At 47.4% G+C, this 17,010-nt stretch overlaps 1 protein-coding gene across 4 annotated transcripts in view; it reads right to left on the bottom strand.

Moving 5' to 3' along the window:
* Nucleotides 1-17,010, bottom strand: part of LOC137878933 (nck-associated protein 5-like) — a 113,599-nt gene that overhangs the window by 55,833 nt on the left and 40,756 nt on the right. The window contains exon 1 of one of the 4 annotated variants that reach the window (XM_068719456.1): nucleotides 8,612-9,015. The exons of the other annotated variants lie outside the window; for them this stretch is intronic. Within the exon in view, the coding sequence (XP_068575557.1) occupies nucleotides 8,612-8,640 (29 nt within the window). The 5' untranslated portion in view covers nucleotides 8,641-9,015. Of the gene's footprint in view, nucleotides 1-8,611; nucleotides 9,016-17,010 lie in introns of those variants that run through there. 4 annotated transcript variants of the gene reach the window in all.

Here is a 17,010-nt window from a genome sequence, read left to right as displayed (position 1 = left end):
TCCATGCCTTTACCCCGTACATCCGAGCATGTGATGAAAGCAGAAGCTGACAGTTGACCGCGTATACATTCCTCCTCCTCTGCTGTTTTTCTTCCTCTCTGAGCGCCAACTTAAAGCTCGGCCGAGTGAATTCCAACAGCCCATCGTGAGCGGCGTCGACGTGGACCTCCAGCAGTTCTCAGTGACCTGGAATCACCTGATAGCACCAGAGGCCTTACCCCCGCCGAGCCTCAGTGGAGCAAGCCAAACCAGCTGACAGGCCCCGACCTCGAACGCACCCCCCCCCCCCCCCGTCTGTTCCACACACGCACATTTTCTCTGGTGTTACTGTTTCTACGCATCAAACGTTAATGCAGCACAAGGAAATAGGATGTCACACTTATATGACGTTACACCTGGAATTTAAGGTAAAAACCTACTGACTGGACCTTCAAAACAAGGCTACTTCCTTCAAAATGTACACTTTAAAGACACAAGTTAAGGTTGAGCACAATGTTATACATGAACACAGCAACTTGCTACCCCTGCTTCCATACAAATACAAGTTTTCTCCTCATATTTATAGTTGACACCATCTGCTGTCCACCCACACGCACCTCAAAAATCATTTCCCATCTTTTCAAATGCAAATCCAGCAGCATCAAAAGCTCTCCGTCCCTTCCTTTGAGACAGACAGACAGCACAGAGTGATAATGACTCCAGCCTCGCTGCACTCGCAGCAGCTCAACCCTGTCTCCTCCACACGTTCTCCTCGCTCAGACACTGTGCAAACGCCACTCACGCTTCCTCCTGCGGCTCACGTTGAGACAGCGCGCCGGCTGTTTGCTTCAGAGCGTTACGGCGACGGCGGCGGCATGCAAAGACACGATCTGTCAGGGCTGAGGGAGGATCAATCACGACGAGAGCATTCGCCGACCTGAGCCGACACGTTGGACCCATGCGCTTTGAACTGCATTGTGGGAGGCAGACGCTTAGCTGTGTTTTCATCACTGTTATCGCGGCTCCTGCATACAGGTGGTTTAATCCATTGTACATTGTTTGCTGTTAAGCACATAATGAAAGAGATGCCGTCTCTTGGTTTCCTATTTCCCTGCAGTACTGTACACCATCTTATTATCAAGTGTGCTTAATCTCTCTTCTGTGTCTGTTAACAGATGAAACACCACATAATCCTTCAGCCTGCTCCCTGCAGCAGTTACTCATACTGACATAAATACACGCATCAGGATGTATAAAAGATGCAAACCATCTTTCCAATATTGTCATCGAGGCTTACGGCGAACTAAACATTTCAATCGTTCTGAACCACAGATGTACACAGAGTGGTCGGCAGGGATGCATAAATGTTTGGATGAGAGCAGAGCTGCCATGCATTTATGTATTAGTGTCTGCGCTCCTGCTGGGTTAAGAGCCCTGACAAGCACGCAATCCCCGTGGCCCACATAGGGCATCCTGTTCAGAGGGACTCTGGCTACATTCTGGCTCCAGCTCCGGACCGGTCATTCCCATCCTCAATCCGCCTACTGCCGTGTTATGTAACCTTCTGCATCCATCCAATATTTCAGTGTGGGACAATGAGCTTACCGAGGCGTTTGATAAGTTATAACATCCAGCCCGGCCCGACAGGAAAACACAGTTACAACTGGCAGCAGGTTGAGATGGGAAGAAAAATGGCTTTGTCAACTTGTCAACAAAAATGTCAGAGTTTATAGTTTTAGAGGTTTATCAGGTTTTGGCGCCACATGGATTAGTCCTTAATTTCATTCTTTTGTTACAATCTGGAAGTTGTGACAGCTCAGGATAGTTCATTTTTAAACATACATCACGTCCAACCTCACCATCTTGTATTAGTCCCTGTTTTAATATCACATGCAGCATCATCAAAGTGTTGTTTCTTTAACGTTTAAATGATCCTTTCTGCAGTCAAACACAGAGACGGCATCAAAATCAGTCCGCAGTGTGAACACTGCTTCAAGCGTCTGAGGGGCGGGGCTCGCACATCTGTGACCGTTCAATCGGTCCCAATGCATTAGGAAGGTCCAATCAATCACCAAGGAGATGCCCAACGGCGGCCTGACCCGCGCCTGTTATCACCGCCTCACCCACAGCTGGTTCCTGACCTCCCGCCTCCGGCCACGGACCCCGTCTGCACCGGAGGGCGGCGGAAAAACAGGAGCCACATGTCAGCACCCCAAACACACCAAACCAGCCAGCCAGCCAGCCAGCCAGGCACAATGAGCTTTACCTCGCCACGGCACACCATCAATTATTGACGAGGTGAAATGTGATGTGGTTCTGCTGTGAGCAGAGAAACAAAGAACACATGCATTTCCTCGCTGCCATGCGGCCTTGAAATGTCTTTACTTCATGAAGACTCTAATCAACGCGCTTTGTTCTTTGCGCTAAGAAGAAAATTCTTCACATTCTGTACGTTGTTTTTGTAGTATGTCGGATCGCAATTACACGCATATAGAACTATGACAAATAAAAGGATGTCGATGACAAATACAGTCCTATCAAAGAGTGCTTAAGAAAAAGGCTGTTTTGGACACCAGTGGGTTATCTAAACACCAAGACATGACGTGAGCCGTATTCATGCCTCCTCCTAACGCATGGAGCCGTGTGTTGGCCTTTGTTTGGACAAGTGTGCGCCGCACTGAGTAATGCAGTCAAACGAGTTGAGATGACTGCGATTAGCAGGATTTATCCAAAGTCAACAACATGTTGAATGCTCTGGGTTGTTTATCCTTTCCCTCTGTGATAACATCGGTGCTTTAGGAGAGTCTTAATTACACCGCTGCACCGTCACTGTATTTCTACTGACAGGAGGGACCTGACTGACCTCAGAGCAGACGATTGATGGATGCAATAGTAAGACTGCGTGAAAATGATTTGTAAACAGCGAAGGGGAGTAATCTGCACAATCAGAGTGAGGGCAATGGTTTAAATGCATCATTTTGTCGGTCAAAACCTGATCAAACGCTGCACTGGATCTGCAAACTTCTGAAGCAGCAGAAATCAGACATGAGGAATCCTCCGAGACTCCTGAGCTCTGAGGAATGCATGGATTACCCGAGCCCTGACTGTCTGTCTCCCTAAATGTTTTCTCATTCTGCGAGCACGACCTGACCTCAATTGTTTCCGAGCCACAGAAGCATTCCCGTCCAGACGAAAGGAAACATTGCGGATGAGCAGATGTGCTTTAAAAATGGCCGCCGCACCCGCCCTCCCGCCCGCCTGTCTGTCTGTCTGTCTGTCTGTCTGTCCGTCCGCCAGGAGGGTTAACTCACCAGCGCTGCTCGTGAAGAACGAGGACGGAGCTAGACACCGACACACAAGAGGCACTCACTCACACACACATGCATGAACACACACGTACAAACACACCGGCAAAGATATGCGGAGACACGCATACACACTCACACAACTTTAAATCTTTTATGTCCAAATCATAAAAGAGAGATGACTCCAAACTGAGGATGCACTGTTGCTGGACCTGAACCACCACAGACATGATGAACACAGATATGTTGATGTATTCACCAGATAGAGCAGGTCTCACTCCTCACAAAGAGAAACAAACCTTCAGACACATCTTGTTTTGACATCCAGCTGATCAAAAGGCATTCCCAGCCACACGCTCACAATCCAACAGGTGATCCTGTGCGTGTGTTTAAGTTGTTCCAGTGATGCTTGTCTCGATTGAATCACACACTCTGACACATAATTGAGTTTAAGTAAAGCTTCTTTCAATCCGGTAGCTACAATTACCTCATGATTTAGGAGTTAACCTGTGTTTTGTGAGGCGCACTCAGACACGGAGACTGTTTTTCTGATTCGGGAATTCGGCACAAAATCCATTTAAACGTCTCAGCAGATCTGTGCAGAGGAGGACGATAACACCGGGGTTTGTGGAGTTAACTCGTTTCAACGGCGTGGCGGATTGTTCGTTTTGTAAAGATAGGTGTGGAAGGAGGAGCTTTGAGACACTTTAGAGTCTTCTGTAGAGTGCAAAGGTCGTCAGAGAAGCTGATGCACACACTTCTCAAATCTCACCAATATGCTGAGATGCACTGAGCTCTAAATAAGCCATTTGGTTGAGCCGAATTCCTGTCAGGCGGTCGGTTGGACACGGAAAACTGGAAGTGAGCGTGTTAACGTTATACCCAAAGCTGCCAACAATGTTCTTGTGCTATTGTGAAGCTCAATATGAGGAAGTTTAATCGACTCAAACGCTGATTCAGGCGCCTCGACATGCTCACTGGTAAAAAGGCACACATACACGTTTAGCAAGTCACACGTTTCAGCCATTGTTCTGTACTCTACGCCCTGGCTGGCCTGGTCTGAAGTAATTAGGGAACAGGGACTCATATTTACTACTGTACCATAATACTGGAAGGTTCTGCTGACTCAAAGGCGATGGGGTGTTTTACACCGGCTGTCAACACATCGTTTTTAGAGAGGCGGGCAAACAGTAGCCCTTTACAGAGGCAGACAAATGGCCGCTTCACACACAATAGAAACAAAGGTAGGGTAAATAGAAGCACTCGAACCCACGGGTCTGCCATCTCTACTGCTACACAACGCCGAGAGCAAGTCGCTGGGCAGCTGTTGCAGAAGCCATACACTTGTTTGTCTTTACAGAAGTCACGTGTTCGGTTGTTGCATCACTAGATTGTGTATTTGCCTTTCATTCCGTCCACAGACTGCTGGACTGTCCACACATGTCTGCTTCCTGAGGGGTGAAGGTTGAGAGATAAAGGGAAGCTATGTTCCCCTCTATGTACTTTCAGCTCCAGGAATATTGCCATAGCATTCCCGTTCTGGCACTGTGGCATGCTGGTAATAAAGTCATTTAAGGCTCTCATTGTTATTCACTCTAAGCAAGTAAGAGTTCGACCAAGTGGCTGAAAGAACTTAAATACAACAAGAGAGGTGTTTGGACAAGAGTTTTACTGCAGGTGAGCTTCTCCAGCAGCCTCCATCCATTTCCTCTCCAGCTGAGCCAACACCTCCAGCCTCTGGATGAGGTCCTGCATTTTTCTCCCACTATTATCTGTTGATTTACAGCCAAAATGGTGGGGAGCTGAAGTTTGTTGACATTCCCCGCCCGGCGCAACCTCAAGTACGACACCGACCCCCGGCTCCAACCTCTGCTGAAAGCGTCGCCGCGACAAGAGAAGAAATATGAATCGCTCAAAGTAGCTTTGACTGCTTTGATCTAGAAACGTGTGAGATGCATGCGTCTGTGAAAGTGTGTCAGCAGGAAGGCTGTGTACAACAAACAAGGACAACACCGTATTATCTTGTAAACTGTTGGCATGCAGCACTGTGACCTAGAAAACTAATCCAATTTCTTATTTTCCCAGAACTGAAACACTTGTGGGTTGTTGTTTTTTAAAGATATGAATATGCGAGATATAAACAAAAGCTTTTATGAAGGGAAAACAAAAGTCTGCTGTTATACAGAGAAATGAAATGTAATTCAGTTCTGACCGGAAAACAGTTTTAAAGCAGTAACTGCAAAAACAGCCAGTCTTCACACCTTGGTGAACTTACATGGAGCGAGTTCATCCAATTAGAAACCACAAAAATGCTCCGTCTCTAATGACATCACTTAACAGTCAGCAAGGGTGTCTGGACTAAGCTTTGTCTCCAGGCAAAACAGTCAGCGCATGCAATAAGCCATTGATAGCTAGCAAATAAAAGCCTTTTATTGGTTATAAATTGTGTCGGACCATTAAACTTTACGTTTTTGTGACATTACTCCAAGTTTAGCCAACAAGAGACGGAGAAAAGACATCTGATAGTCCCATTTTTCTGGATTTCCTCCTTGTTAACATCAGTGAAACGCAAAGCGTGAACTTTCAGCCTATATTCAATGTGTTCTGGCTCTTTGAATCAAAAATGCGCAACCTGGAGAAATGTCAGAATCCTTTATTGAGCTTTTTTGTTTGCTGTATTTGCAAAAACAGGTCCGTACTAGCCTCGCAGAGCTCTGCGGGACTCTTTTTAGAGTTCCCAGAGTGCTGTTGGTGGGGGAAGATAAATGTAGAGCAGGCTAAGGGGAGGAATGCATTCAAAGCACCCTTAATTGAGCTGGATGGCCTGCAGTCACAGAGGCACAGCGTCTCAACAAGGCTCGGGCTGGCGAGATCCCGAGATGTGCCTCACACGTACACATCATTAAACCTTCTGCTTTGGCTGACGGCTCCACGGTACCAATGAACGCTGCAGAGACAGTGGGAATTACATGGGAACGTTGTCTGGAAGGAGATCCCCCCCTCGTTCAAAATGAAAGTCCCCTGGCTGTCAATGAAGGGGAAGTGCTCCCATGCTGAGGCCCACTGGGCCGGCCATTGAACGGGGGAACATTCCTCAGTAATTCAGTTTGACCTGGACCCAATATGCTAGCTGAGGGTCACCGAATACAGAGCGCCACATACAGGGAGGAGACGAAAGGAGAGGAGGAAAAGTTGGAGAGATCGGATGTAGAGGAGTGAGAGGCAAAGTGACGTGAAGAGTTTTAAGGGGGTGGAAGGAAATACAAAAGCACACGTCTCAGTATGACCTGAATTAAGTTGACTGGGCTGGTGTTTAGGGTAATGATTATCACTTTAGTAATGCCAACTGGCATCCAAACATCCCAGTGCACACTTCTTGCGGAAATTGGTGAACTTACAATAACACGCAGGCCTCAAACGTACAGCAAATGTGCTTGACTCGTGACATAACTGCTTAAATGTAGGACGGTTGAATGAGAACATGGCAGCAGGGGGGGAAAATAATAATGTGAAGAAATGGTTGCACTGCAGCGTTGTCGGGATGGAGAGAATTACAGTTTTAATTCTATAAAATCAAATCCCTTCACTTGGCAATCCTCTTACGCAGTAATCCCCAGGTAGGTTTCAGAGGCCAGCGGGCTCAAACCGCCCAGAGCAGCGACACATCTGCCCTGGTGGTGGGGTGATATCACCGGCTGCTGCCCTGCTCCCAATGAAGGCTTTAAACGGACACTGACCGAACAGAAACTGGACCTTTGGGAAGTACAGTGATGATGATTGCTACTGAACGTACAGTCCAAAAACACAAAAATTTAAAATACTCTACTGTGTACCGAGGACTGAACAGTGGATTACAGTTTCAAACATTTTCCCTCATGTCAGAGATTTCACTGACCAAAACACTTCATGAGGAGTTTATGAGTCACATGCTTGTTGTTGATGATACTTGGTGTGTATGGTCATAATTTGGGGCACTTACAATGGCAAGATTGTGAGTTTGACTTCCAGTTTCCCACTGTAAAACACTTTTATTAAAAGGTCCGGCTAATATAAACATCCGCTCTCAGGCAGTGTCACATGTGTACTAGGAAACACTTCTCAGTGTATTTGCCCTGTCAAAGTGATGTTATGAGACTGATAAATGAACATCCCACAGTTCTATCACAAAAAGTCATATGATGATGTATCGTATAGAACCAGATTCTTGCCCTACTTATTTGACTACTGTATCCAACATTCATTGGCGTGTCCCATTATAAAGCATCCACTACATGGCAGATGCTATTTTTTTGCTCCTGTGTTGGGAAGCACCAGTACAAAAGGCAAAAAACCCCTCAACTCTCTCTGGCACTTTGACAGCACCAGCAAGAGAGTGGTGATACCTCCCATGCTCTCCCATGCTCTCATGTTCATGTTCCCTTGCAGTTCTGTTTTTAGAGATAACAAACGCAGCTAAAAATATCCAGCCAGTGTCCTGCATCCTCCATTTGGCATCCTTGCTGCGTTGGTTGCCAGCATCCTAGCCCCTTTCTGTGTCCTGTAAATATGGCTGACGATGAGGAAAGACCTCTGACCCGCTGTGACATTGACATATGGACACTCTTACTGCAGCACTTCACGCCACATTAATAAGGAGCTGCAGAGAAGCTGATCATAACAGAGCGGCCCCATAATCCATATTCCCCACCACTTAGCTGTATCCACACCCAGTTCAACACCAGTCATTCTGGTGTGGGATTAGTGGGCCGGGTAGAAAATCTTAATCTGCCTGAGAGAGAGAGTGAGGAAAGAGAAGGAGCAGTGGGAAGAGAGAAACATGCATTCCTGCACATACAAATCCCCTGCAACGCCTGATTGTTTTACCTCTGCTTAAACGGCGGGTCTCCCTTTCCTTCTGTTATCAATCAGAATCAAAGAGCTTTACCCATCCACATACTGTTGCCACTAGCAACAGGACACGCGACCCCCCCCCCGCAACTAGCTAATCGGGCTCAGAGCAAATCAGAGATAATCCCCCGCACATGTGTACAATGCTGCTATATGAAATATGTCCCCTCCTCTGGGGATTAGTAAGAAAATTGCTGCCCAGGACAAAGTAAAGACGACTGAAGGAGGTGCAGACGTGAGCAACAAAAAAAAAAGGTGCAAGCAAAAGCTGAGTGTGCATTTATTCTTCTGACAAAAGACAAAGTATGGCACACATGAAAGGAGACCCAGGATCAGCCAAACAAGAACAATCACTCATCGAGACGGTCCAATCTTGCAGTTGCAGAAGAAGTAACGCAGCTCCGTCATGTCATGTGTGCCGACGACTGTCCGCTTCTTACCCTGGAGGAGATGCAGCATCCTGGTGCATTCAGAGGACACACATGGTAATCCACCGGCACGCTCTCCTCCTGCTCCGCAGCTGCTACCCACTGATCCCGCAGATGATAAAGTTTACGTCCACAATGCAGCACCGCCTGCCTCTACACTGCTCCCTGGCTGCCTCTCGACTTGACTGAAACTGCCTCTCCTCCCCTTCTCTCTCTCTCTCCTCTTTTCTATGTTCCCTCAAGCACTCAAAAACCTCGCTTCCCTTTCCTCCTCCTAGTCCTCGCTGCGTCTGTCCTCTACCCTCCCTGTCTCTCTCAATCTGGCGACATGCATTGACTCTCCCGACGCTGCTTCCCTCTCCTCTCCTCTTCCTTCTCGCTGCATACACCCTCCCTCTGCGCTATGCTTTCTCTCACTAACACACACTAACACACAAACACGCTCAGAGGCTCCTCTTCACTCACACAGCGCTGTGCCTCCCCCCCGCCCACCCAGCCTCTGGCTTTATCTCTGCTCAGAATATTTCTCTCCTCAGTCTGTCTCTGCTTCTCTCTCTCTCTCTCTCTCTCTCTCTCTCTCTGACTGCGTCCCTCCTCCTCGGGCTTGCAGGACGTTTAACATGTGTTCAGGGAGACGGCTGCTCCGCTGCCTCTCTGAAGGTGGCTCTTTCCTCAGGGGAGGAGAAGCGAGGTTTTGGTGGGGGTTTGTACGGAGGAAGAGGAGGAGGAGGAGGAGGAGGAGGAGGAGGAGTTTTTGGGGGGTGACAACAGTGTTGAGGGGGTTTAACTCCAACAAGGGGACGTGAAGAGGCAAGAGGGAAGCCGGCTTGTGATGTTGTACTAACTGGGCTCTGTTAGAACAGAGGCAGGAAAGGAGACAAAAAGGACAGAAGAGGAGATCAGAAGTGAAAAAAGAAGGAACAGGAGTTTTCCCACAATATGTAGGTGTGATGAGTTGTCCAGCTTGAAGGCAACAAGCCTGCCATCATAGAGAGGGACAAGATGTGTGATGTATGAAGTCATTATGAAGGAAAGCTCAGATCCTGCACCACCTGGACCATCACTGCATAAAGTGCTTACTTGCTGGCGTATCAGAAAGATAATAGAAATGACAACGTTGATGTCAGAAACATGTGGGTTTAAGATGACAGGCACGTTGTTGGAGGAATACTGAGGCTCCTTGTGGCTCATTTTCGGCCCTTCATTCTTACAAAGCCAACGTTTTTAAAACCCAAAGTCTTTCTCCGGTGGATGAATCTGAAAACACTGGCTTCACTTTTTAATGTAGACAAGGGGCACAGAGCTTTTGGAAAACAACGAAAGACACTGACAAAGGACGACCGAGGACGAGATCAAGATCAAGAGAGCGAAGGACAGGATCTGAAAGCCAGAGAAAAAAACAATGTAAAGCTGAGGGAGAAGTGCTTGGGTCTGCCTGGACCGAGTGACGGAGCAGGCTCCAGCCCATCTGCCGCAATCACAATCAGTCTCAGCTGAATGGCTGTGACAAACTGCAGCCTGGAACCTACAGCCTCCACCAGGCAGGACGCCTGCAAGGGCCGAGGGAGATGAGAAGGGGGGATGAAGAGGCAGAATGGGAGGGGGGACACTCTCTATTGTCTGCTCCCCAATAGGACCAGTGCGAGAGGGGGCGGGCCCCGGAGGGGTGAAAGGGGGAATTAAAAGGGTCCCGGTGACAGCAGCGCTCAGTTAAAGAGGGGAAAGAAAGGACAGTGCTGACTTAAAGCCGGGGCCATCGCTGCCACTTCGCCCCACATTCACTGTCACTAATGTCCTAAATGAACAATGACACTAACCATGTGAGAAAATGTGCTTCCTGGAGAAGGGAGGAGAGGGGGGCTCCAAGTCGAGGGAATAAACATGCAGGGATGAGTTCTCACTCGTGGGGTTTGGAGCTAGATTATTTCACGCTGGGAAATCTGGCATCACCCAACGGAGATCATAAAAAATGTACACGTCCTGACAAGTTCTCGTCATCAGACGCCTCGTAAAGCTGGCTGCCACATTCCCATTTGTCATCGTAAAACTCAGGAAAGATTCATGAAGCCTGATTACTGCGTTTGTTACCGAAATGTCACGCAGAGGCGTAATTGTGTTTATCATAAGCGCAGCTGTCTCGCAGGGAAATCTGAATATATAGAGCGACGGGTGATTTGATTCTGAGAGCAGGTGGTCGCCAATTAGACACTATTGTGCCGGTTGGGTAAAAAAGACAAATGGACGGCTGAGTCAGCATTAACGTGTGCATATGCGACGTAATCAAGAAATATTGAGGGCAGTGTTCCATTCTAATTTGATAAAGAGCGAGCGGTGACCGCTGAGCGACGGCGCTCATCTGCAGGGCGACAAACAGAGCAGAGCGGGGAGCCGTGTGTGTGTGTGTGTGTGTGTGTGTGTGTGTTCAGTGAAACCTTCCTCTCTCCTCTAATCAGGAGACGACCAGCGCTTGTTTGCTCCGCTTCCTTTTCTCCCACTTTAACTTCGTAATGAGAGTCTTGGTGTGTGTGTGTGTGTGTGTGTGTGCACAGTGTGTGTGTGTGTTTGTGCATGGGTTTACAGGCATATGTAATGTATGGGTTTGTGCATGCATGCAACAATAAATGAGTGTTCATACAGTATGTGCACATATAGGTTCTCACAACCATAATTGTGTCCATTTATAACATTGTATACGAGTCTATTTGTAATACTCATGCGCCTATGAGCGCGCGCGTGTGTGTGTGTGTGTGTGTGTGTGTGTGTGTGTGTGTGTGTGTGTGTCGGCCCTGTGTGCTGAGTGATCTGCTGAGCTCATTAAGGCGCTGCTTATTGCTCTGCCAGGGGTGTCAGTGACAGATTCCACTGTTTGGAAACACTCGGCCGCCCACACAGCCAGCCTGGCTCCACCACTGTCACACACACACGCACACGCACGCACATGCACACACACACACACACACACACACACACACACACACACACACACACACACACACACTAGGGCTAGGTTAGCATTCCTCAGGGAGGAAGGGGGGGGGCAGGACGGTGCTGGGACAGTGGCTGGAGCGACGACGGGTCGATATGGATTCGTAATGGGGTGCAGGGTGGTCTGAGGGGAAGGGATGCTGGTAGTTGTGGTCGTGAGCGTGAGCGTGTGTTTGTGCACACGCGAGGAGCGCACACTGGAAACGTGTGAGCGTAAGCACCTTTGAACTGTGGTGAAGAGCAGCCTCGGTTGAAGGGACGCTAGCGGTTGTGGTAGTATGTGTGCAGCGGTGGAAGAAGTATTTAGATCCTTTACTGATGTGAAAGTAGCAATTCAGAAATGTCAAATTACAACTATGAATCCTGTTGCTTTATGTAAATTGTATTTTGGGAGCTTATTTGTGGAAGGCGCTATTACATTTACATATTGTATTATTTTTAAGTCTGTTAAAGACAAATTAAAAGACCAACCTGGCAAACAACAAAATCAGTGAGAAAATGACTTTCCATAGTGCTGTATTTTTATGTAATATTCAAACTGGACTGGTTCGTATTTCATCACAGTGATATCTTTGGTCTGAATCCACTTATTCTGGCCCCTTTCAGAGAGTTCAACTCTTGACACATGTAGGCAGCAGGTTGATGGTGTAGCTGGTCCAGATGGAGCTAGATTCACTGGCTTTAAGCTCCAGGGTCGTTTAATCTGCTGCAATTAACCATATTTTACGAGCTTATCGTATATTTTGTGTCAGATAAATGTAGTGGGGCGAAAATTCTAATATTTTGTACATTCCCTCAAAAGTGAACAAGTAGAAGTACTTTGTTACTCTGTGTGGTTGAATGCACATCCCATCCAGGGCTCCAGCCATCAGCCACACTCTCCTCCACCACATTTATCCTCTGCAGCTTGATTATTATTACTCGACCGGTCTAGGTGTGTGTTCCGAGCCAGACATTAATCACACAGGAGGGGAAGAGGAAAAACTTTGTTCCCCTCCAGTCTCTCCAGCATGCTGAGGACGATTAGCTCGTACGCTGTGTTTAAGCCTAAGCTTCTGAGAATAGCCATTAAACGTCTGATACATCGAGGCAAAGTAAGGGGTGTAAAATCATTTGGAAACACATCAGAGGTACTACGGCTGCTTACAATCCATCCAGGAGATATTTAGCTGTCAACATGGCTAGACTCTTTTTTTGGGAAGGGGAGGGGGGTGGGGCTTTCTGTATCAAGTGGAGCAAAGGAAATGCCAAGCTGCAGACAGGCAGCGTGTTTGTTTACCCGACACAGGCCCGCTCAGGATCCACACGGCTCAGAACGCCCAGACAGATGCAGATCACATGATGGGTCACGCTGTGTCATTTAACTTCTGTGTGGCAACATGAAGAGTGTAATGCAATGAATGCGATAATGCACCTCTGTCATGTTTCATTAGGCAGGGGGGTGGGGGTGGAATGGGGACGGTGGTCCAGCGATACATCATTTTCCTGTTTGGGAGGAAAAAGTCATCACGACTGGAACGGGCAGGATTAACGTTCCTGGAGTTCATCTTTAATTAATCTTTCCTTGTGTTATTACGGTTGTTATACCATGACTAATGTCAGTGGCATCCTGTACCTCACTAGTGCTACTGTTAGTTCTAGTCAAATTAACACCACATTTTTACAATCACAAAAGCCTGTTGTTTGCCGTCACAAGGAGGGCTTTGCTTTATCGTTTTTCCATTGCCATTTACTTATTTCACTGCTCACACAATTACTATTCAGTGCCATAAAGCAACCAAGCAGAGGTAGTAGTACAACATGAAAACACAGTAGATATAGGCTGACACTTGCTAGTATCTAAACTCAATGTAGAAGTAGTTTATAGATGTTCAAATATATACATTGTGTCTCCTTTAGCATGATGTCGGCCTGATGGATTCAGGTCGGATAGATTTTAATGGGCAATGGTGGTTGTTTAACAATGAAGACAAGAACTCGACCGACGACCACGATTCCACGCTCACAACGTCATCAAAGTCCATAGCGGCAGAAATTCTACATCTTCACCTCTTCCTGTTTCCTCAGAGAGACGAGAGGATGTTTTCCAAAGAGCCCTGAGCTGGAGGCAAATAGCGTGGATGCAACCACTGTGACTTCCACCAGCCAAAACCACACAGGATCCGTCAACGATCCAAACCACACAGGGTCCATCAACCCTCCAAACCACACAGGGTCCATCGCTCGTCTTATCTCTACGTCAGGATGTTTTCCAAAACCCTCCGCAGCGCACATCAGTCAAAATAACTTCACGCTTTCATGAGCACAAAAGGAGCCATGGCACATTCTCACAACAACGATGGAGATAACACAATCTTTTCATTGCACAAAGGAGAGAGAAACTCAACAGAAGCTAATAGACAAACCCTCGTTGAGCTGACGAAGCCAGAGCGACTGGAAATCAGATACAAAATGTAATATTCTAAAACAATGCGGCATAAACCTGCTTTTCCTGCAGAACAAGACATTCAAATTAGTGGCTGAGAACTCACTTAACAACAGTGGTAATTATCTATTATGCCAGACTGAAACAGGCTCAGCTCTTAAACACAGCTAATTGCTTCTAGGAATGCAGATAATACTCCATTCAATCCAAATGCCAAGAATACGTGTCACAAGTCCCATAAAACAGTGCGTATGCATGTTGTGAAACCACGAACAAAATGTGTTGATTACAACACTATATCTGCAGGGAGCGGTTAGAGCCATTATGCTAAGTAGGATTTCATTTTCCAAAATAAGAGTAGTAGACAGCTGCTTAGCTGGGGGGGGGGGGCAGGAATAGCACATCACTGGGAGACTCTTAGTGTGTATGGGAATGCAGCTATGAAAGGACCTTGAGGAGCGTCAGTAAAAGGCTTCATTAACCCATTCGATTAACCTTTTCCTCTCATAAGCTCCATAAAACTGATGCATGCGTTTTGGCCGAGCCTGGACTTTAGCGCATGAATCAGGGCTGGAGCGCTTGGCGTTTACGGGACTCGGGAGAGACTTGTGTCACATGGCGGCAGCAGAGTCACCTCCTCCACTAATTGCTTCAGGGAGTTCATCGTTATGTTAACTCCTCACCGACGGTGGAAATCAACAAGGTGCTGCTCCATGGTAACAAGCAAGCTAGACGGTAGATGTTGCTGCATCGCTTATTTTAGAGAAACACAAAGAGAGTCTTGAGGAGAACCACCCACTGATTTTCTCTGTTTCCAAACTCCACCAGTGCCCGAAGGTTTCCGATGAAGGTTTCACAGATTGATTTATTTACCCACTGAAGAGTGGGACTCCCGGGCCGTAAAGTGACCTCTAATGGATGGATTAGGCGAAGTCATTCACTTCAGAGGGCATGCAAATATACTTTGAGAGTGTATTAGATCTCTTTGGAGCTTAGCATGATCAAATTATTGCATTAGACCGGTCAACTTATCCAATTAAAGTTGTAAAATGCATGGCTGTCGCCCAAGCGAGACGGCAGATCCTTGGGGCGTTGGAGGGTTTGCAGGAGGCTATCCGCCTCCTCATCGACGCGGCAGGCCTCGCCACATACGTCAGCTGGGGATTACAGCCTTTCATCTCGCTCAGGCTGCCGGCAGCACACAGGCGTCTTTGAGGCCAGATATGCCTTGTAGTAACATCAGCACGGTCCACATTTGTGAAGCTGTTTCCCAGCTCCGTGCGCCTGGGGTCTTTTCCTCCCACGAGTATACACACACATTTCTTCCTGCCCTCCTCTTAGGAGTGCAAGGACATTGTCCTCCATCAGTCCCCCAACTGACACATTCAGGGGAACACTCAAAGTCACTCAAAGTGCTTTCAGAGACTTTGTTGAAGTGTTAAACCTCGGTTGAAACAATTGTTGCCATTTGTATTAGTTGCTCTGTGGTCTTAAAAGCTTAAACAATTAGGAAATGTTGGAATAAGATTATCCAAACGACTCAAAGGGAGTTATACTGATGAAGGACGGACATCAACAAAAACATACAGTCAGGTTTTGATAGTTGCTTTCAAATTCACAATCCAAAATCCAACGTTTGATGTTAAGCAGTTACAGGAAAACAATAGTCAAGTTTCAATTCAACCCGCTCGCAAATTCAGTCCTATTAGCTATGATCCCTCAGATAAGCGCTCATCTGATCTGACCTCCACTCTCTGCCGTCTTCGAAGCACCGTTGCTCTATGAACATGACAAATAGCTTATTGATCAGCAGATGTCGTCCTAATGTCCTTTCGGCTTGGGGCTGCAGCTGCAGCCGCCTGCTTCACGCAACCTGTCCCAAGCCCCATGGTTCTCCAGCTGAGTTCCCTGCCTCCCCCTCCCCACATGCGGGGACCCCCTGCCTGCCGGCCACCCTCCTCATCCCTCCTCATCCCTCCCTGTCCCTCCCTGTCCCTCCAAGGTGTGGAAGGGGTCACAGACAAACGCCATCTGCTCCGGCAGGCAGAGAATGGCAGGTGAGGCCAGCTCCGGGCCATGTGACCCGATACTGGCCACGCTCAACCCACTGAAAACAAGGTCAGGAGAGGAGTCAGGGAAACACCAGCTCAGCACAGTGACAAATCAAGAGCGGGAGAATATGTGGACGCAGAGAAAAAATCTAATCTACGTTGTTTTAATCCACAGGGAAGATGACACAGTCACGGTGCCTTGACAGAAAGAGGTCATGCAAACTAACTCCCCGCCCGTCATGCTTTTTAACATCCATATGTCCCTCCTACATGTCTGTCACTCAGCAGAAGTCTGTAATAAACTGTTTTCCAATCAATTTACAACTGTGTGTCGCCAGCATTTCAGAGCCACCACTAATGATACTGTAAACCTTTAAAAAGACATTTCATCATACTTAATGATTGCAAACAAATGCTGAATAACTGGAAACCCCGGGTCAGCGCCCTACTGTACGCTGCATCGAACGCTGCCAAATTAGGATTTGCTCCATCTGATGTTGACACTGTGCCGCTGAGCTTTTGTTTCCGTCTGTCAAGGACGTGGTCACATTGAATAGAGGGAGCAGGAAGGCCCGGCCAGCATCCCACTGGGGTTTTGTGCTTCATCGAGCAGCGAGGCTGCGACTGAACGCGAGGGACTGTGTGTGACAATCTGTGTGTGACAATCTGTGTGTGTGCGGGGCTTCAGGATGTTGAGGATGCAGCAGATGCTTCTGACAGACAATCAAAAACAGAAAACTATCTTTTGAAAGATCTTTCAACACCGGCAACCTGTTCCAACGTTATGCTCCAACGTTAGATACTTTGTCTTTTAAGGCTCAGAATCTCCCTTTAAATGAGAAACAACAACGACGTTCATTTGACGGCAGGGATAGTTGATGTATCATTAGTAACTCCAAAATGTAGTCTGCTTTAAAAAGAAGTCATGACTGTCAAATCTGTGTACCTCA

This window comes from Cebidichthys violaceus, unplaced genomic scaffold (genome assembly GCF_023349555.1).
Source record: "Cebidichthys violaceus isolate CVI_PGR_0920_01 unplaced genomic scaffold, fCebVio1.0.p SCAF_24, whole genome shotgun sequence".
NCBI classification, from domain to species: Eukaryota; Metazoa; Chordata; class Actinopteri; order Perciformes; family Stichaeidae; genus Cebidichthys; species Cebidichthys violaceus.
Note: the sequence above shows the minus strand (reverse complement) of the source record. Positions and strands in the feature narration are given on the sequence as shown.